General features: G+C 38.6%; 2 protein-coding genes and 1 long non-coding RNA gene across 7 annotated transcripts in view; 1 reads left to right on the top strand and 2 right to left on the bottom strand.

Moving 5' to 3' along the window:
* The window catches only part of LOC110385632 (probable RNA-directed DNA polymerase from transposon BS), a 43,137-nt gene that overhangs the window by 12,067 nt on the left and 9,203 nt on the right, over positions 1-21,867 (top strand). The window contains exons 1-2 of one of the 5 annotated variants that reach the window (XR_009974937.1): positions 2,166-2,594; positions 4,393-4,522. The gene's annotated coding sequence lies outside the window, so the exon portion shown is untranslated. Of the gene's footprint in view, positions 1-2,165; positions 2,595-4,392; positions 4,523-17,510; positions 17,616-21,867 lie in introns of those variants that run through there. The other 4 variants (XM_062672381.1, XR_009974936.1, XM_021349564.3 and 1 more) reach the window with 4 other exon arrangements.
* LOC119628346 (uncharacterized) lies at positions 4,835-7,841 on the bottom strand. Its single transcript, XR_009974938.1, has 2 exons — positions 5,575-7,841; positions 4,835-4,960 (listed from the first exon to the last, which is right to left on the bottom strand). It is a non-coding gene; the product is annotated as an uncharacterized LOC119628346 (long non-coding RNA).
* On the bottom strand, positions 13,699-20,024 carry LOC105841998 (uncharacterized). Its single transcript, XM_012692350.4, has 3 exons — positions 19,807-20,024; positions 15,352-15,466; positions 13,699-14,008 (listed from the first exon to the last, which is right to left on the bottom strand). Exons 1-3 carry the CDS (start codon positions 19,898-19,900, stop codon positions 13,879-13,881), a joined length of 339 nt encoding a protein of 112 aa, XP_012547804.1. The 5' UTR covers positions 19,901-20,024; the 3' UTR covers positions 13,699-13,878.

The raw sequence follows: 21,867 nt of genomic DNA, 5'->3' as shown, positions 1-21,867 counted from the left end.
ACAGTTTTCGTGATCACAAACGACTCTTGATTATGCCTACCGTACATTATTCAAACTTTAGGAACACCGGGAACACAACTCCACAGTGCTTTGAGGTACCTTAAGCACCAGTCACCGTTCTCTTCGAACCCGTCGCTGGCGACGAAGGGCTCGACGAGTAAATTAACTCATAGACACATCCCACTGAGTTTCTCGCCGGATCTTCTCAATGGGCCGCTTTTCCGATCCGATGGTAGATTCTGCGAAGCACTGCTCTTGGTAGGATCAGTGCTAGCAACGGTTTGAGCCCTGAGAGCTCATCTACACGTTAGGGTTACGCTGACATGGCCTCTCAAGGCTTTCAGCTAAGGTAGCAAAAAAAAACCGGAGCTTACGCCCAAACTAACGTCACACAGCACCGGCAGCTCACGCTGTGATACCACAACGTGAATGTGTTCCCATCATTAGGTATTGAACTGTCTGCATAGTCAACATGAAGTCCCGCAGTGTAACACAGATGCTAACAGCAGTCGATCATGGCAAGCCAGTGGGGCAGCCTCATGAGAGCCGTGGCTAAGTCAGCAGTCTTAATTTCTTGGCGTAGAAAGAAATCACCGAATGCAGTCCTTGTATGTTTTATTTATTTATTTTTTATTGCTTGGATGTGTGGACGAGCTCACAGCCCACCTAGTGTTAAGTGGTTACTGGAGCCCATAGATATCCACAACGTAAATGCGCCACCCACCTTGAGATATAAGTTTTGAGGTCTTAAGTATAGTTACAACGGCTGCCCCACCCTTCAAACCGAAACGCATTACTGCTTCACGGCAGAAATAGGCAGGGTAGTGTTACCCACCTGCGCGGTCTCACAAGAGGTCCTACCACCAGCAAAAAAGTTCTCTTGTCAGCGTCAGCTATGAACAGACTGGTGGCACCTACCCTGTGGCCCCACAATACGTTCTACCACCAAAAAAAAAAACTTCATCAGTACCTTAAACGACTTTATACTACAAGTAAATAAAATAAAAATAACAAACATTTTTTCAAGAAGGCTTTATTTAAAGAACGCAGATTATGTGAGTATTTTCTTCTGGCTTTGTAAAGGTACACACAGGGGTGTCGCTGCTCAGCTCATCTTTACACCTGAAACCAAAATTTTTTATCTTATTGATTTGCTATCATGTCGGACACGTGTAGGTATATCCTTGACTTCGAGGGCTTTCTAAATTGATTTTTTGGTTCAATTTTTCAATCTAAGTACACCATTGAAGACTAATTTCGAATTGGTTCAACCTTTCCAAAGACTACTCATGCGCAAATACACATATATAGCTTATTGCTTATTGCCAGAACTTTTACGCCAGTAGTCTGTGGAGCACATATACGCGAAGGGCTTACAGTGCCCTACGTGTACAATATGGTAGTTTTCCAATTACAGAGCATAATGCGACTCAGTGACGCACAATGCCGAATTATGCTGAAGCTGAATTGGAACGTGAATTAGTTTTCAAATGCATCAGCAGAGTGCGCTAAGTTAGCACAGTTTTAATTAACATTGATTATTTCTAAGAAACTACGATGAAACGAAAGCCTTACAATTTTTTTCAACATTAAATAATATTACTAACGATAATATAAAGAAAATTTCGATCAGTGCCAACTTAAAGAAAAAACTATTATCAATATTGTCGTCCATAATTATTATAAAATATTTTTTGTGTATCTCAGGAATGTGGACAAGATAGGACTATTATAACAAATTACATTATTATTTTAGCAACGTTTCGGTCTTTTATTAGACCTTCATCAGGCATCTGAAAATTACACATAATTGATAACCTACAATACAAAAAACAACAATTGTCTAAACTACCATATTTACCATAATATGAATTTAATAATATACTTCAGTACATACTATGTACTGAAGTTTCAATAGTGTCACGCAATTAGCAATTTTATGTGTCGTGTTGGCTTTGTTTCCGGAATCAAAAATAGTAATTAAATAATTTAGCGGCTTTGTAGATTTGTATTAGTCTCTGATGTCTGAGACAATTGTGCAGTGTAAGATAGGGATTATTTAAATTCATATTATGGTAAATATGGTAGTTTCGACAATTGTTGTTTTTTGTATTGTAGGTTATCAATTATGTGTAATTTTCAGATGCCTGATGAAGGTCTAATAAAAGACCGAAACGTTGCTAAAATAATAATGTAATTTGTAATAATAGTCCTATCTTGTCCACATTCCTGAGATACACAAAAAATATTTTAAAGAAAAAACACTTGTCAATTTTCTGTCACTGAGTCAGTATCGATTGCGAGTATCACGCGAGAGCAGTACTTTTGAGAGTGCTCGATTGTGCGAAGCGTTGCTGTAGTTGGAACATTCAACGTTGAGCATTATGCCGCATAATGCGCCGCGCTTTTGTAGGTCATCCACAATGTTTGCGACATCTCACACCGATGACTTCTTTGCAATAATGCGGAAGAGAAGTGCAGCCTTATTGCATCGAGTGCGTGACAGTGGCAACAGTCTTCTGAACATCATATCGAGCAAGATCGAGGGACTGCTGATTAACAGCCTTTGCAGCAGGCATGTAATGATATATAATGTATGTCTGATTAGTAGAGTTATTTGTTAGATTTTTAAACTACTAAGTACTACTAACATAGATTTTAAGATATTCTTACTAACAGAATGTTATGGTTTTTTATTAAAAAAAAAAAAAACAACAGAATGAATGTATGAATAAAAACAAAAACTAACACTTTTTAATCAAATCACATCAAAATAAAAAAAAATTTCATATCAAAATTTTTTTATTCAACGTAAATGAAAGTACAGCAGAGATGCGAATGTTGAGATGGATGTGTGGAGTAACAAGAATGGATAAGATAAAGAATGAGTACATCAGAGGAAGTGTGAAAGTGGCCCCGGTAAACAACAAATTAAGGAGCGGACGGTTAGCGTGGTATGGACATGTGATGCGTAGAGAGAAGATGCATGTGACTAGGAGATGTATGGAAATGGTAATGCAAGGTAGAGGGGGAAGAGGTCGACCGAAGAAGACATGGATGGAGTGTGTGAATGACGATATGAGAGAGAGAGGAGTGAGTGTTGAGATGACGGCTGATAGAAGAGAATGGAAGAGAAAAATTAGCTGTGCCGACCCCACATAGTGGGATAAGGTGGAGAAAAAGAAGAAGATAAATGAAAGTACATACTTGTTGAACGTCAAAAGAACTTTATATGTTTAAACATACTAATTAAAAAAAATCTATGCAAAGGAATCTTTTAAAATAATTTTCTCCCAAGTCAAGATGTCCAAGTAACTTCAAGATTTGCGTACGATTCAAGTTTCGATAAAAATTCATATAATAGCTCCGTTAAACTTAATATCCAGATCAGAATCACTAACATTAAAATCCATCATTGTAATTTTTTATTTCGAGTTGCGCTCTTGTTTCTTTATTTGTTTTTAAGCAACATTTTGATACATGAGTTTAATAAGTAAGTTAGTAATTATTTATAAGTCTTAGTATATGCTACAAGAAAGTACATGATCTCTTTTTCAAAAGACAGTTTGCTTGATTGTTTTGTAATATGTTGTGGTTTATAATAATTTACTTTAATCGATAGGAAGCGGCTTGGCTCTGCCCTTGGCATTGTTGAAGTCCATGGGCGACGGTAACCACTCACCACCAGGTGGTCCGTATGCTCGTCTGCCTACAAGGGCAATAAAAAAATATTGTATTTCTTATCTATGTGTTTTGTAAGTATTTGTATTTATTTATTTTGGTAATGTAATTATAATCTAGTGTTTACTTTCACTCATGTCTACTACTAGACGATGACCGAGCTATGCGCGGTTTTTTTTTTTTGATAAATTGTGTTTTTTAGAAATTATATTTAAATACGAATTACGTATTGATAAAAAATGATGAAATATTCCAAGATCGTTTAGGTATTTTTACGTGAACACGTAAGTTAAAAAGACACACATACTATAAATAAACAATTCATTTTTTTGGTCTAACCTTAAACCAAACACGCATTGGCTTCGGGTGGCTTAACAACGCCATCTGCTGAAATACCTAGCTTTAGTGTTATTGTGTCTTTAAAGCAGCTAGTTGAAATTATGAAAAATAGTATTATTATTCGCCAATAGATGTCGGGAAGAGTCATAAAGTTGATTATCAATTAAGTTGATTATTGAAAACACGAATAAAACAACATTTTCTGAAAATAAATCGTAGCTAGATCGATTTATCGCCCCCGAAATCCCCTGTATACTAAATTTTATAAAAATCGTTGGAGCCGTTTCCGAGAATCAAATTATATATATTATATATACAAGAATTGCTCGTTTAAAGGTATAAGATTATCGCCATGTATTAACTTTATCACAGCTACGCACTTCTTGAATCTTTCACGTCATCAACGAGGGACTTTGGGGAGGATTGACTGGAAGAGAATGCCTGCATGACGTTAAGTTCACCTTTGTATAATGTTTTTGTGCAATAAAGAATTTTAAATTAATCAATCTTATTGTACTGTATCACAGATGTGCCATTGTATAAACACGGAACACACGACGCTTTTTCATGTATTTATCAGTTTTTTTTATTGCTGAGATAGGTGGACGAGCTCACAGCCCACCTGGTGTTAGGTGGCTACTGAAGCCCATATACATCTACAACGTAAACGCGCCACCCATCTTGAGACATAATGTAGTAGTTAATGTAGTTACAACGGCTGCCCCGCCCTTCAAACCGAAACGCATTACAGCTTCACGGCAGAAATAATAAAAGTTGTAGTAAAATAATGTTAATGATAATTGTAGCATAACTTACGATTGGTGTATGACAGCATCGTGCGCGCAGAAGTATCGGGTGCATTCTGCTTCCTTCGAGTATGTTACAGAATCAAAGGGAAGGACACCATCGAACTCCCTGATGTAACAGCCTTGAAGGCCATCTACATACATTTAACATTGTTTATTATACACGTACATTAATTGATGACAGTAATCTCCTCCCGAGGCGCCAGGGCCCCTGTTACCAAATCCCCTATCTCTTGGTTGAGCCTTTGTTCGTCAACCTCTCCTGGTAAGTCTGAAAAGGCTTCCGGGCCACCAGTATTCCTTCACTACATAGTATAAAACAAAGTCGCTTTCTCTGTCCCTATATCCATATGTATGCTTAAATCTTTAAAACTACGCAACAGATTTTGATGCGGTTTTTTTAATAAATAGAGTGATTGAAGAGGAAGGGTTATATGTTTAATAATATCCATTAAATAGTGGAGAAATCAATAATAAATTACAGTTTCCGAAGCGAAGCGGGGGCGGGTCGCTAGTAATTAATAAAAAAAAAGTTTGATACAACAGGACACAAGAGTTTCGAATTTAAAGAAGATACGACTAAGAATTTAGCCTTAATTTGGCTACAAAATATACGCTATATTATTAGGTTATGTATTTTTGTTACTACAAAAGAGAAAATTGAAAAATTATAACGAATTTAGGCAAACGATAATACGGTTAGTGTTTGTGTTGTGTTTACAATATACATATTATAATGAGGACTCACTAAATTTATCAGGGATTGGCTCCAAAGCAGAGCGCTGGATCGCCGCCGAAGCTAAAGTGACGCAAACACAGAAGACTAGCGTTTTCAACGACATGTTGGTCACGAATAAAGCGTGGATTTAATAATTCTATTTTATATCTTAGACGTGGTTATTGAAGTATGCAGGTGCGTACTCGTGGATGTAGAATTTTATTTTATAATATTTTCTTTATTTATTTATGAAGACTTAAAACTTAAAAGTATTGTTACGCGCTGGGGTGCGGGATAAATAAAAATTCTGCCGAAGTATAAATTTCTGCTATTTGGCGATAGATGGCGTTACTCTTACTGGCGTAACAGTATCTTCAAGGCCTCGACGCATTTTTGCATTCGGGAGTCCGAGTGTGTCCGCGACATACGCCTCCAGCGTCACATCTCAGAGTCATCAATCCTCTAAGCTTCCCCGACGTAATATAGTCCACGTTTCTGCTTCGTGCTGAAATATGAGGAACATTAATTCATCAGACTTCAATGTTGATGATGTTAAGGTGTCTCGAGACGAAAGTCTTTGACCAGTGTATTGCCAGTGATGATATAGGCAGTGAGACATGGTCGATAGCAACAGGCCTTATCAGAACGGCAATGAAGAGGGCTATACTCGGAGTTTCCCTGCGAGACCGAATCAGGAATGACGAGATTCGTAGAAGAACCTAGGTAACTGACATAGTCCGAAGCATTGTTTTAAGTGAAGATTGGTAGGGCATGTTGAAGAACACATCGCCACTGCACCGGAAAACGCAGCGTGCGTCGCCCATGGACTTCAGCAATGCCAGGGGCAGAGCCAAGCCGCTGCCTATCGAAAGAAAGGTATGCACTTAAATACAGGCAAAAACAGTGTTTTTGTAAAAACTTCAAAATGAGTACCTTAGTACGTTCGATTTAGGTAGAAAATAATAATAAGGAAAACAAGCAAAAAAACAATCGGCCCGAGGTAAATACGTTTTGTTTGGATTACATTTATGCTAATTGACTTCATCAATAACTAAATACTAGTTTCGAGGCTTTTTAGTAGTCAACTGTGCTTTGATTGAATCATCACCTGAAATAGAATGTGGATATTAAAATCGAAAAGTTTTTGTTGCCAAGCAACATTTGCCGTATGGATTTCGAGTTGTGGTTTTAAGAGGATGTTTTTTTTAATTATAGTAGAAGTTGTTACTACTGTCAGGTTGGCTCTGGAAGGGAGAGGCGGGTGGGATGTCGCATAGTTTTTTTATTATTGACCTATTTATTTAATCTTGACCGAGATTAGTACTGTTCCTGTATACTGACAATTCACAGCTTCAGAGTAATATGACTCTATTAAAACCGTGGTCGTCAAACTAAGGCCCGCGTGCCGCTTGCGGCCCCTGGACGATATTTCTGCGGCCCGCGGCAGAGCAAACAATTTTAGTAGAAATAAAAAAAAACCTAATTTAATATATTTACGATCTTTTTCATTACAGATATGTTTTCACGCCTATTCCTAACTAATAAGCTACCCGCGTTGCATAAATAATAATTATAATTGATTTATTTCTGGGACAGTCGCCTTTTGACATTTGATATTAAATATGTCAATTGATTGGTGGTCAACTAAGCAGTCCAAAAATGTGTGGCCCGCAGTGATACCTCACATTGTCCTATGTGGCCCTTGACCAGAAAAGTGTGACGACCACTACATTAAAATGACAATAATTATCAGCACGTTTAAAAATTTCCCTCTCCATTTTCCTCACATCCTGCGAGTCGCTTGGATTGTTCGCGCAATCACCAACCGCTTGAAAGGAAGATAGGGATGTTTAAGCGAACGACTCGAAAAAAAAAATTGTTTTGTCACTCGCAGCGATCATCGCGATCAAAGGTTAACTCAAAGTATGCAGTCGGAACAGCGCCCCTAGCGGCAAACGTAGGCAGACGTTCCAACTCCATACAAAATTGTGTTAACTTTTACGCTATCGAGAACGTTAAAAAACTCGCACTGAGCACACTGTAATAATTTCACTAATTACTGGACGACTGTGGTTTGACCTATGTATGTTGCTGTAGCCTAGATTGATAGCGTGTATCGCCCGCCGTCAGCGGTGGCGAATCAAATGACTGTATTTATTAGGTACTTTATTATCTGATTAATTACGCGAGTACAAAGGTTATAATTTTTTTTTTTTTTTTTGCTTAGATGGATGGACGATCTCACAGCCCACCTGGTGTTAAGTGGTTACTGAAGCCCATAGACATCTACAACGTAAATGCGCCACCCACCCTGAGATACAAGTTGTAAGGTCTCAGTACAGTTACAACGGCTGCCCCACCCTTCAAACCGAAACGCATTACTGCTTCACGGAGAAATAGGCGGGGTGGCGGTACCCACCTGCGCGGACTCACATGAGGTCCTACCACCAGTAATTACGCAAATTATAATTTTGCAGGTTTCATTTTTATGACGCGATGTTATTCCTTCACCGTGGAAGTCAATCGTGAACATTTGTTGAGTACGTATTTCATTAGAAAAATTGGTACCCGCCTGCGGGGTTCGAACAGCGGTGCATCGCTTCAACGCGAATGCACCGGACGTCTTATCTTTTCCACGACGACTTCAAATGCAATTATCTCATCATAATTTGGTTACTCACAAGCTAGTTGGTGCTTTTTTATTATTTTATTACATAGATAGGTGGACGAGATCACCGCCTTAGTGTTAAGTGGTTACCGGAGCCCATAGACTTCTACGACGTATATGCCGCCACCCACCTTGAGATATGAGTTCTAAGCTCTCAGTATAGTTATAACGGCTGCTCCACCCTTCAAACCGAAATGCATTCGCGGCGGAAATAAGTTTGTAATTATATTTTTTTGGCTGCGTATGTTTAGTTCTATCCTAAGTAAGCGTAAAGAGCTCTTTGATCAACTGAGAAAAGAGAAACAATTAGGAAATAAGGCCTACCTCAGTTATGACAAACATCATATTAAAAGATAAAGAACAGCAACATTCTCGTAGTCACAATAATAAAAGAAACTTATCTGAATCACCAGAGCTCTATGTAAACAACCAAATAGTAAAAAAATATCAAAAACAAACGTACAAAAAGAACAAGACATCAAACATGAAGGATTTTATTATACAAAAACAAAAGTTCAACTATATTCCCACTGAAACCTCTCACGATCAGCCTGAAAACAAACAAAAAAATGGAACACAAATTAACAACAACAAAGAATAACAATTAAGAAAGGCCCCTCCGACACCTCATCTCCCAACCACGGCCGGTCACCGCGGGAGAGATCGACCAAAACCCTCCAGAAAACCCTACTAGGAGAAAACACACTAAAAACGACTTATTCCAAGTGGCAACATATAATGTGAGAACCTTATCAACAAATCACCGATTAATAGAACTGATTGACTCTTTGAAAAACACAACATATGACATAGTAGGCCTCTCTGAGATCCGACGTGTCGGAACCTCGGTCAGGGAGTACGACGATTTTGTTATAAGGGGGAAACACGAGGATTATATGGTGTCGGATTTATTGTAAAGAAATATCTCAAAAGAAACATCGTCAGTTTTAATGGAGTATCAGAGCGAGTAGCTCTTCTAAAACTAAACATAAATGGATATCAACTAAATATACTACAAGTCTATGCACCCACAGAGGCTTCGAATGAAGACGAGGTGGAACGGTTCTATGATACTATTAATGAAACTTTAAGAAAGACAGTTAAGAACATAATAGTTATGGGCGACTTTAACTCTAAAATTGGGAATCCTAGACCAGAAGAGAGCCTGATAATGAAAAATCATGGATATGGGGTGAGAAATAATAGAGGTATAGAGAATAATAGAGGTGAGCGCCTGATTGATTTTGCACACGAAAATAAACTGAGCATTACAAACACCTTCTTCAAAAAACCAAAAAATTAAAGATGGACCTGGAGATCTCCAGATGGAAATACAAAGAATGAAATCGATTACATATTAACAAATCTGGATAAAAATGTTCTAAATGTGCAAGTTTTAAATGTGAACTTTCCCACCGACCATAGACTTATAAGGGCAACTTTTATACTACAAAAAATTACGAAAAAAAATTAAAAATTTTATTTTTATTTTTGATGTTAATGCAATGTCGATTGCACCTATAATTGAGGTGACATCTGCCATGAACTTTTGTCAATTTGTCAATGTTTTGTATTGATGATCACTTTGTTGGTGCAACTTATTAAATAAATAAATAAATAAATAAATAAATACACAAACTGTTTAGGAAAAACATTGAAAACCGAGATGGAAATATCATCATACAAACTGTGTTTAGAAAAGCAAGAAGACCCACTGCAAAATAAAGAGGATGCCACTATACAAGAAAACTACGATAATATAAATCGAGGCATAGAAAAAAGTCTACGTAGCGCACAAAACACCCAACAACACACTACTAAACCTAGTGTAATATCAGCCTATACTAGGAAACTCATGGATCGGAGACAGCAACTACATGTAACCAAACCAAAAACAAGAGCATTGAAAAATGAACTAAAAGCTTTATATAAACTCATAAGTAAGAACATAAGGAGAGACTACATGCTCCATCGATCAAAAACATTTGAAAAACATATAAGTACTACTGGGAGCATTAAAAAAGCGTATAAGGAGCTAATTACCAACAAGCCTTGGATTAAGCAACTAAAAGAGTCAGATAAACTATCACATAATAGGACTGATATTATGAAAACCGCAACCAATTTCTACAAAAAACTGTATGATTGTCAAGTCCAAAACTTTACAAATATATCTGTCAGCACCAGCATACAATCACCAGCGGAAGACGTCTCACAGATAAAAAAGATAGATGATTTAGAAGTTATAGAAGGAATAAAAAACTGAAAGCTGAAAAATGTCCAGGGCCTCTGACACAGCTCTTTAACTCTATATTAGATTCAGGATCCACACCTTTTCAATTGTCAGAGTCGAACATGATTCTACTCTACAAAAAGGGCGATCCCACTGATATAGGCAATTATCGTCCTATCAGTCTGCTACCCACACTCTACAAACTTTTTTCATCAATAATCGAAAAGAGGATTAGTAAGAGAATAGAGGAACACCAACCAATAGAGCAAGCTGGTTTCAGACGTGGATATTCTACAATAGACCATATCCACGCAATCGAACAAATTGTCGAAAAATATAATGAATATCAGAAACCACTCTATGTTGTGTTTATCGATTATCGGAAAGCCTTCGACACAATCCGACACTCTTCTATATGGACCGCCCTAATCCCAAAACGCGTTGAACACAAATATATAGAAATAATAAAGTATTTGTACAACAACTGCACAAGTAGAGTCAATCTTGAGACAACAGGACCACCGATACCCATAAGGCGAGGTGTGAGGCAAGGCGACCCACACTATCTCCGAAATTTTTTATAGCGGTACTGGAGATGGCCTTCAGCAAACTAAATTTGGAAAGAAAAAGGCTGAATATTAACGGCAATTTCATCAACCATCTAAGATTTGCGGACGATATTATTCTATTATCTGAAAGTGCTAAAGAGATGGATCAATGATACACTCGCTAAAAACTATGAGCTATGAAGTGGGTTTGGAAATGCATTTAGATAAAACAAAAATTATGTCGAACAGTTTAAAACATCCCATATATCTCGACGAAAAACCATTAGAATACGTAGATAGCTACATATACTTAGGCAAACAAATTTCCTTTGGAAAACAAAACAATGAATTAGAAGTTGAACGAAGGATTTCAGGCGCATGGAAAAACTTCTGGAGTCTAAAAGACATACTAAAGGGAACGATGCCTATTAACTTAAAAAAGAAACTAATGGACACATGCCTGCTCCCCTCTATTACCTACGGCTCCCAAACGTGGAAATACACGCTACGCTTACAGAACAAAATTAGGTCCTGTCAACGAAGTATGGAGAGAAGCATTACGAATGTGAGAAAAATACATAAAATCCCACATAATGTCATACGGAAAAAGACAAAAGTTATAGATTCACTAAATTTCTCACAAAAGTTAAAGTGACGCTGGGCAGGCCATGTAGCCAGGATGAGCGATGACCGCTGGACCTGTAGACTCATGCCATGGCGGGGGCCTGCAGGTATTAGAAGGAAAGGAAGACCGGTAACGCGTTGGGACAACGATATAACAAAAATCGCTGGTAAAAACTGGAAGACAATTGCCAAAAATAAAGACAAATGGAAAAGTCTGGAGGAGGCCTTCACCCTCACATAAGAGGGGTTCTTGCATGCCTGCACGCTAAATTAATATAACCTTTTTTATATCTTTTACTATAATTTTATGAACTTGAGCAATCCGACTAATATTATACACATTATATTAAGATTTCTATTAAATCTATTATTATTAACGTATTATTAACAATTTGTATAAGTTTCGTAATGTCACTTTTTTTAAAATGCAAGAAATAAAAGGCTTTTTATTTTTATTTTATTATTATTTATTATGTTTAGTTCTGCGCATACAGATCAATCAATCACATCATGTCATAAGCGGATAAGACGCGAAACCAGATGTACCACATCTTGAATGACATTATTCTCTGCGGCTCGTTTTGGCTCTGTAGCGCCTCCCATAGTCTACATTTTTTTAATAAATTTTACTATTAATATAACGGGCCGGGAGAAGATCACGCGGACGCTCACCTATCCGCTGGTCTGATCTGGTTAAGACGCTCATCGGCCTGCCAATAACCGAGGCTATAAAGACCGCCGAGGACAGGAAGACGTGGGGAAGCATTGTGCATCGATTAGACACGACCTTCAGTAATGAAGAGACCGACTCAGAAGAAGAAGATTAATATAACATTCAATAAATTTCGTTGAAATATCGGTTTTAGTGTTTTCTTCGGTTTTAGCGAGTCGTAGAAGTAATTAAGATTACCTTTACGGCTATCGTGCACGACAACTGCAAAGTATATTCGGAACGTCAGAAATAATAAAAAATGTATTATTAAATAATAAGAAATTATTAATTTCTCATAACGCATTTTGTTCTTTTTTAATTAGAATACAAAAGTTATAAGTATGGTACTAAATAGGTTAGGTTTTTCTTTTTTTTTTTTTCCACAAGAGAAAATCGCCGGATCCCCACCCGCGCAGCAGGTGGGGTATGTGGGAGTTGAACCTCACTAAAAACTCCTGCCGCTCACAACCGGCACCCTACCTCGGACCGGGCCGGAGCCCAGTCGGGGCTATTGAAACGGCGGGACAGGGTTGACGCAGAGCACATTACACCCATCTCACCGTCCCACGGACGCCGGACCGGCGGCCGCCAGCGACACGACCACCGGTTCCCTCGTTCAGCGGGCCGAGAGCCCGCTTTGATGGCGCCGCGTTACACCTTCCCCCAGAGCGGTCGGGGGAACGCGGTCTACCATCACCCGGCTTTCTACTGCGGGTGAGCGTGCAAAGCACGCCACCCCACGTCTGGGTCTCTCCCCGCACAAGACGGGTGGGACCCCTAGCTCTTAGGGGGCCAGGTCACGGATACGACCCCGGTCCCGACCCCCTGCTCGGCGGCGGCGGGTTTCTGCGTAGGAGAGGAGAGCTTTGCCTCACTCGCCCCGCCGCCTCCTTCTGCGAGATGGTGCACTCGCAGAAGTCGAGCATAGCCTTCCATGACTCATCGCCGCCAAGCATCGACGCCACGACGCCAGGCAGCGACAAGTCAGGTCCTATCTTTGCGACCAGGACACGGCGCTGCACCTCCCAAGCGGGGCAGACAGCGAGCGTATGCTCCGCCGTGTCCAGGTCGTGTCCACAATGGTGACACCTCGTCGTCGGCTCAGCCCCTATCCGGCGCAGGTACTTCCCGAAGCATCCGTGCCCGGTCAGCACCTGCACCAGACGAAAGGTGAGACGTCCTTCGCCACGATTCACCCAGTCATCAAAGACTGGGTAAACCGCCCCGACGGTCCGTAGCCCCCACGTGGGGTTGGCCAATCGCCTCGACAAATAGGTTAGGTTAGGAATATTGTGTTCTTTTTTTATAATAAATAAATTGGTATTAAATTACTGTTAAGTGTTTCGAATGTGTAATAAAATTAATAAAATTTTATAAATCATACAATTCATTATATAAATAGACATTAATTATAAAGTACATATTTTAAAAAACAAACATCAGTTACAACATTACAATGGTCGAGACATTTTTCCATTCGTACATTTCAATTAGGTATATTAACTACATTATACCATTTCATTTTTAAACTATTAAAACTATTTTATAATCATTCAGTCGACACTAATTCCGTTGGATTAACTAAGTCAGGGCACTTGATGCGTGGGCAACACTCAGGATAGGGCTTGTCCTTATCTTCTAATACCTCACACGGTTCTATTGCTCTCATTAATCCGCATCTGGAAGATTGAGAAGATTTGACACATTGTAGCTTCGAAATCGTCTAAAAGGGCTTCTGAAATATTTATGTTATTAGGCAGTGGTTCGAAAATTTTACATTTGATATCTTAATTGTATTGTGACATCGACTCTCTTATCCACGAAGCTGAAATGCAAGACTGCTTCGCAGAAGTTTTAAGCATAAGAACCATTTTTTTATCGCTTATATGGGCAGTACTAGCTCAGAGCCCACCTGGTTGTTAAGTGGTTACCGGAGCCCAATGACATCTAAAACGTAAATGCGCCACCCACCTTGAGATATAAGTTCTAAGGTCTCAGTATAGTTACAACGGCTGCCCAACCTTTCAAACCGAAACGCATTACTGCTTCACGGCAGAAATAAGCAAGGCGGGTTACCTACCCGTGCGGACTCACGAGAGGTCCTACAACGAGTAAAAAGCATGTCTATTAGCTACTTATTTACTTGGCTTCGTCTGCTTATCATTCCACATCAGTGCAACTGGCGCGTCACAAAATATACTATCAATCATGTGACCGATATAAATTTTTTTAGGCAATAACGCATTTTAAGTGGACGAAATTTTTTTTTTTTTTTTTTATTGCTTAGGTGTGTGGACGAGCTCACAGCCCACCTGGTGTTAAGTGGTTACTGGAGCCCATAGACATCCACAACGTAAATGCGCCACCCACCTTGAGATACAAGTTCTAAGGTCTCAAGTATAGTTACAACGGCTGCCCCACCCTTCAAACCGAAACGCATTACTGCTTCACGGCAGAAATAGGCAGGGTGGTGGTACCCACCCGCGCGGACTCACAAGAGATCCTACCACCAGTAATTACGCAAATTATAATTTTGCGGGTTTCATTTTTATTACACGATGTTATTCCTTCACCGTGGAAGTCAATCGTGAACATTTGTTGAGTACGTATTTCATTAGAAAAATTGGTACCCGCCTGCGGGATTCGAACACCGGTGCATCGCTTCAACACAAATCACCGGACGTCTTATCCGTTAGGCCACGACGACTACCAGAAATACTATTTTTTTAAATATAAATACATTTGACAGAGAACACTGTGAACACGAATACATTTGAAGAATAGCTTGGTTCATTTAAGAACAAGCCAGACTTTAATCCTCCGACATACCCCGCCCGCCATCCCCAGTGTAGAGTGGGAGTCCGGCGATTACCTCCTGACCAAAAAAAAGACTTTAATTTTGTCTCCTGATGAATGCTGGCTTAGTTTTGGTAGGTTTCGATACTCTATATGTATATGGATAAATGTGCCATAAATTCATTGGCTCGTACAGGCTAAAAAGACCCCGAGTCGTAATACTCACGAGGTGTAAGTGACCGCTTTGATGTCACACGATATCTCCTGGCATTCCGTGTTGAGTGTTTCATTGAAGGCTAACAGGACGTCTAAATCTGAAATATAGCAGCCCTCAGCATCCTCTGTAAGTGCGCGGAAATTAATTTAATTATCTTAATAATACTTAATAATAAACAAGCGCATAAAATGAAACTGCCACTGTTCCAAAATCTTCTGTTATAAAAATAATTTGCTTGCCTTGCTCATTTTAACCGTCCTGGCCATCTTCCTTTTCTCTGTCATTCTGTGTATCATTCTCTTTTCCATTTCTTACCGTTTTCTCTCTCTTAACGTTCCGTTCTACACTCTTTTCTTACGTTTCGTTCTTACTAATCCTACATTTATATCAAAGAAAACTAAGATTGAAAAGAAATACATTAGTTTTCATTGTCATTCACCCGATACTTGCCGTCTGTACCTACATGTATACTGATAGACTAAAACTACTCCTCCACTACGCATCATCAGGTGAGTTATGGGTTCAGTGGATAGCTTGTCTGATTTTGAGAGTAAAAATTGCGCTCTAGAAGTACATGAAATCTTGTAGAATTTTATCTTACTCTCTCGCTTCTGCAGTTTTATAAGTTAGTCTTTTTTTAGTGTCGTTTTTTCGAATCATTTCCTTTTCATCTAATTACAAATCACAACCTCGATAAAACTCTTACTTCAAAAAGGTATATGAGTCTGTAGCTACTTATCTTTTTAGAGTTATGACGACTTATAAATGTTTCACTTATGAAGCCCTATTAGCAATAATTAAAAATATATATAATAATTTGCGTCATTTCCATCCATCTCCTGTCGCTTACTTTTAGGACATCAACCACCCATCCATTCATGATCCTGCCTCTATTTCTTCTTATGGGATTCTCTCTCCACCTTACATAATTTTTAGTGTCTGTCTATATTTTTAGTGTTGACCTTGTTTCTTGATTTCGATGATATACTTATTATATTAAATAATTTTTTTTGTGTTTCATTGTAACGTTCCGAACAGCTAATTGTATGTTATAAATCGACTTCTAGATACTACCCGTGCGCTATCTATCTATAGCGATAGATGGTGCTGTGACAGAAATCTATCAAAAACTGTACCAAGTAAATGACAATTAGATGGAAGACTGACGAATTTAGGACACATGGAAATGTTAATTTTTATTGGAACGAAGTTCCCTACGGCAGGGAGGCTTGGAGGAGATAGGGATTTTGCTGCGCGACCGAACTGAAAAAAATGTGATAGTAAAACCGTAAGAAAAAGTCCGTGGAATAAAACCGTTAAATGAGACGTGTGCAGGCGCGACAGTCGTATACACAAGCGAGTAGTGTATAATACTTTTCTCTTTCTCCTTCTTTCTTTTCGTTCTCTCATCCTTTCTGTCTCTATTTTGTAAGTATATCTATTTCTATGTAATTTTATGTTGTCGAAGAAAAATAAAGAGACATATTTTGTTATTTTAATTGACAATTTGAATTACGTTTTTTTTTATTTTACGTTATTTATGATTTCCTAAATACTTTCGTGTACTTAAATAAAAAACTTCAGAGGTGTCAAGGGACACCCGGATGGAACGAAGTTCCTTTCGATTAATTATGAAGGAATTATAATTTTTTTTTAAAGTTATAATAATAAATTACTTACGGCATTATGAAGAAGAAAAAAACAATACTATGAACTAAATTACTATTGTTGAAACGCTATCTCGAGAAACTGTACTCATTACGCGGACCAATCGGATACGAGCAATGTCACGCGATAAGCGCCTACACGTTGATTGGTCAGAATGACGGATCTAAAAAGTGTCGTGACAACTTTTCGTATGAATTTTTTCCGTCTAGCCCCCTTTCACAACGCGCGATAAGGAACTTCGTTCCAAAAACTAATCAGCAAAATTTAAGAGAAAAATCAAGAAAACCAACATAAAATTGAGCACGTTTTTTTTTTTGCAAATTGTGTCGATTCTACATTAGCCGAAGGAACTTCGTTCCTACCTGGTGTCCCACGACACCACATCTTTTTTTTATATATATAGAATAGGTTCACTTAAATGTAGACTATATAAAAAAAAAATGTGGAATTTTTATTTCACACGTCGAAATGTCATCTTAAGATTTAATCTATTCTGAGGCATTCAAATGTCTTTGTAATGATCGAGATTATTAGCATTATATTAAAATAAGAACTGGTTTTGCTGACTAGACGTGCTTCAATTATGGTTTTTTTTTTCGCTTAAGGTATGTAAAATTCTTTGATTAGCATTATGATATTGTTTATTGCGGGTTAGATGATAGTTTATAGAGGATGATCGTGGACGAAAAATTTGCCGAAAAGAAGCTGTAAAGAAGACATTAATTGCGATGGTCTGACTAGGTTCGCTCCAATAGAGAGTTAATCATAGTGAGATCGGCAGAAGACAAAGAGGGAATCGCTCTAGTGAACAGCATTTGAAGTCGTCGTGGCCTAAAGGATAAGACGTCCGGTGCATTCGCCTTGAGCGATGCACCAGTGTTCGAATCCCAGGCGGGTACAATTTTTTTTAATGAAATACATACTCAATAAATGTTCACGATTGACTTCCACAGTGAAGGAATAACATCGTGTAATAAAAAATTATAATTTGCGTAATTACTGGTGGTAGAATCTCTTGTGAGTTCGCGCGGGTAGGTACCACCGCCCTGCCTATTTCTGCCGTGAAGCAGTAATGCGTTTCGGTTTGAAGGGCAGGGCAACCGTTGTAACTATACTGAGATCTTAGAACTTATATCTCAAGGTGGGTGGCGCATTTACGTTGTAAATGTCTATGGGCTCCAGTAACCACTTAACACCAGGTGTATTGTGAGCTCGTCCACCCACCTAAGCAATAAAAATAAACATTGTAGTTGAACTAAAAGTTGATGCCAATTGCTAATATGAAGCAGTTTATCTACAAATTGTTAAGACAGAGGCAGTCGGTTGAAGACTTTCAAAATGTTGTCCTATTGGATTTTTTTAAGTGGATTCTACAAAACGCGGGTGACCTACGGCAATTACAAGCTGCTGCCTAAAGCAATTAGATCAGATCTTCCGTAATAAATTTGGATTAATAAGAATAATACAATATTAGACCCGTTAAGCGCGCACTATTGGGTGGGCGCTGCCTTTGTTTCATCCGATATTACATTACGCAATTAATAAAATGAGATCTGGACCGCCCGCATTCCAAATAACGGGAAAAATAATCAGGAATGAAAAGCATGTCTTGTTTCATCTCAAACAAATTCTCACTCTCCATCTAGCAAATGATATCAAGCGCATACAGCATAAGTCACTCGGAGGCCCGTGGACAGCTGACTCTCACTGCGCACTGCGTGTTTTTTTTCGCAATGCAAGACAGGACTAGAGGGTAGTTAGATGAGTAGTCTTCTCATAATCCATTTGTTTTCGAAAATTTCTAGATAATTTGGCGAACACTTACGGCTGATGCCGTTACTCATCTCACTCAAAATACTGGTGGTAGGACCTCGTGTGAGCTCGCACGGGTAGGTACGCCACCCTGCCTATTTCTGCCGCGAAGCAGTAATGCGTTTCGGTTTCGAAGGGCGGGGCAGCCGTTGTAACTATACCGAGACATTAGAACTCATATCTCAAGGTGGGTGGCGGTATTTACGTTATAGATGTTTATGGGCTGCGGTAGCCACTTAATACCAGATGGGCTGGGAGCTCGTCCACATATCTATGCAATAAAAAAAATAAAAAAATAATATACAAAACCGACTCCAACCAAGTAAATTGTGAATATCATCAATGAATGAATTGAACTGAATATTTATTATTAACGATAACTCAAAAATTATGCGTCATATCTTGAGAAAAGCACCAGTTTTCAATTTAAAAAAAAAAAACAATCATAAAAATTGGTAAATTTAGAAAAAAGTTATAAATAAATATAAATATTTACTAACAATCACGCCACGTTAACTGGTCCCGTGCTAAGTTCGTAAAGAGCTTGTGTTACAAGTACCAGATAACGGAAATAAATATAATATTTTTATTATACACATACATATATTTAATATACACCCATAACCCTGGAAAGACATTTATATTTATCATACAAATATCCCGCGACCCCTTGTGTAGTGACCATGTCACTTACCACTACACCAGACGGCCGTATAAGGTAATAAACATAAAAAATACGATCGCTTTTTCGCAGCTTTTTCGTTTTGAAATCTGTTCAAAAATAAATGGGTGCGTTAGCCGGGCGCACGCGAAAAATCGTCAAATAATTTACTAATCAAAACTTAACCTAATTTACTTACCAATAAATACGAGTTTGAATCGAACGAAGTTCTGTCATGACTGCGGTTTGTGAGGACAGCAAACAATTTACCAATACAAGTCTGTAGTAGTTTTAATATTAACAAAACTAATTGTTGTACTCACTTAATTTATCCGGTATCGGTTCTAAAGGACCTATAGTTATCGAAGCCAGTACCACTGACACCAGAGCCCAACACACAGCGGCGCCTTGCCACATCTTGCACTGAAATGGCGCCTAACGCATTCAAGCAAATGTCAAGAGGTCGGGTGGCTTTTAAATAGGTCGTTAAAGAGTGATTTATGGCAATGGATACCTACTTATACATATATGCATATATATTTTGTTCACGATTGACTTCCACGGTGAAGGAATAGCATCGTGAAATAAAAATCAAACCCGCAAAATTATAATTTGCGTAATTACTGGTGGTAGGACCTCTTATGAGTCCGCACGGGTAGGTACCACCGCCCCGCTTATTTTTGCCGTGAAGCAGTAATGCGTTTCGGTTTGAAGGGTGGGGCAGCCGTTGTAACTATACTGAGACCTTAGAACTTATATCTCAAGGTAGTGGCGCATTTACGTTGTAGATGTCTATGGGCTCCAGTAACCACTTAATATCAGGTGGGCTGTGAGCTCGTCCACACATCTAAGTAATAAAAAAAATGTATATTTATTGCATTGATTTGTGAACGAGATCACCCATCATGTATTAAGTTAGCCCACTGAGTTTCTCGCCGGATTTTCGTAGTGCGTCGCGATTCCGATCTGATGGTCGATACAGCGAAGCACTGCTCTTTTTTTTTTTTATTGCCCTTGTAGGCAGACGAGCATACGGCCCACCTGGTGGTGAGTGGTTACCGTCGCCCATGGACTTCAGCAATGCCAGGGGCAGAGCCAAGCCGCTGCCTACCGTTTAATACTCTCCACAAGCCTCGTTTGAAGAGGGACATGTCATAGCGCTCGGGAAACACCGTGGAGGGGAGCTCATTCCATAGACGGATGGTACGTGGCAAAAAAGACCTCTGGAAACGCACTGTGGATGACCGCAGTGGCTCCAGGTAGTATGGATGAACTCTACTCCGGTGGCGGGCGGTGCGATGGTAAAAACGAGACGTTGGTATCATCTCGAACAATTCCTCAGATTCAGAACAATTTCGCATTTGGTCTGGTACTTCAACGAGACCAGTTCAACAAACAAGGGTTGGCCATATGGTAGTAGTGGCTGTTGTTTTGATGCATTCGCTTTGTGATTATGGCCTTCGGACTCCGCTTGACACGAATTGTAATGAAAATAAAACAACAAACAAATATATTATTCGGCTTGTACCACGGGGAGCGCTCTAGGGGATTTGGACCAATTGGGCCATACGAGCAAGATGCCATGTCTATTGCCCAGAATCACTGCATTTATCTTCAATTCAATAATATTTTCTTTTGCAAAATTAATAAAATTTCTGTTTTTAAAGATTTTCACAACATTTTCTGAACGATAGGCAACTGTTACCTTGGCATTGCCTATGTCCATAAGCGATGGTGGCTATTTAGTATCAAAAAGGCCCGTGCGCTGGCCTATCTTCAATCGCAACAACAAAAGCATATTCGAATAGTTTAAGTTCTGATAACGTAACAAATCACAATCGGAAACAGATACAAGACACATTTATTTCCATAAATTTGTATATAAATAGCCTTATACCTAATTCTTGATTCAATGATAGTTGATTTATAAACAAATCTAGACGTTTTGTTGGCGCCGTATCGGTATTTTGAAGACAAAAACATCCGTCAACGTATTTTTTTTTGAATTAATATATGTAAAGAAAAACCTTTATTATTTAAAACTCTTTAGTTTAAAAAAAAGATTTTCTTCAGTGTCATGGACTGAAGTCTGTCTCATTCAGTAAAAAGAGAGTACTGTTTAATTTTTAATATTAATTTTAAAAGAGATTAAGGGCTTTAAATGTTGTTTTCTTATTATATCACAGAAAACACAATCAAGTCTTTTATTGTTTATTCATTCTGAAATACTCCATATCATTATAATGTACTAGCCGTACTCGCCCGCTTCGCTCTACATTTAAAACTAACATTATTATTTATTGTCATTTTTATTAGTAGGAAGTCCAACACTCATATAAATATTAGCCTATCCATTAAGTACATGTATTTTCTACATGGATACC

This window comes from Bombyx mori, chromosome 15 (assembly GCF_030269925.1).
Source record: "Bombyx mori chromosome 15, ASM3026992v2".
Classification (NCBI taxonomy): Eukaryota; Metazoa; Arthropoda; class Insecta; order Lepidoptera; family Bombycidae; genus Bombyx; species Bombyx mori.
The sequence above is the reverse complement of the archived record's forward strand: the minus strand, read 5'-3'. Positions and strand labels throughout refer to the sequence as shown.

Excerpts from the sequence above, each read along its gene's own strand:
- LOC105841998 (XM_012692350.4), bottom strand. The coding sequence starts at position 19,900 with ATGTGGCAAGGCGCCGCTGTGTGTTGGGCTCTGGTGTCAGTGGTACTG. Across the intron at positions 15,467-19,806 it reads ACCGATACCGGATAAATTAA|AGGATGCTGAGGGCTGCTAT; the intron begins GTGAGTACAACA and ends GCGCACTTACAG. Across the intron at positions 14,009-15,351 it reads AAAGCGGTCACTTACACCTC|ATGCGGATTAATGAGAGCAA; the intron begins GTGAGTATTACG and ends TCAATCTTCCAG.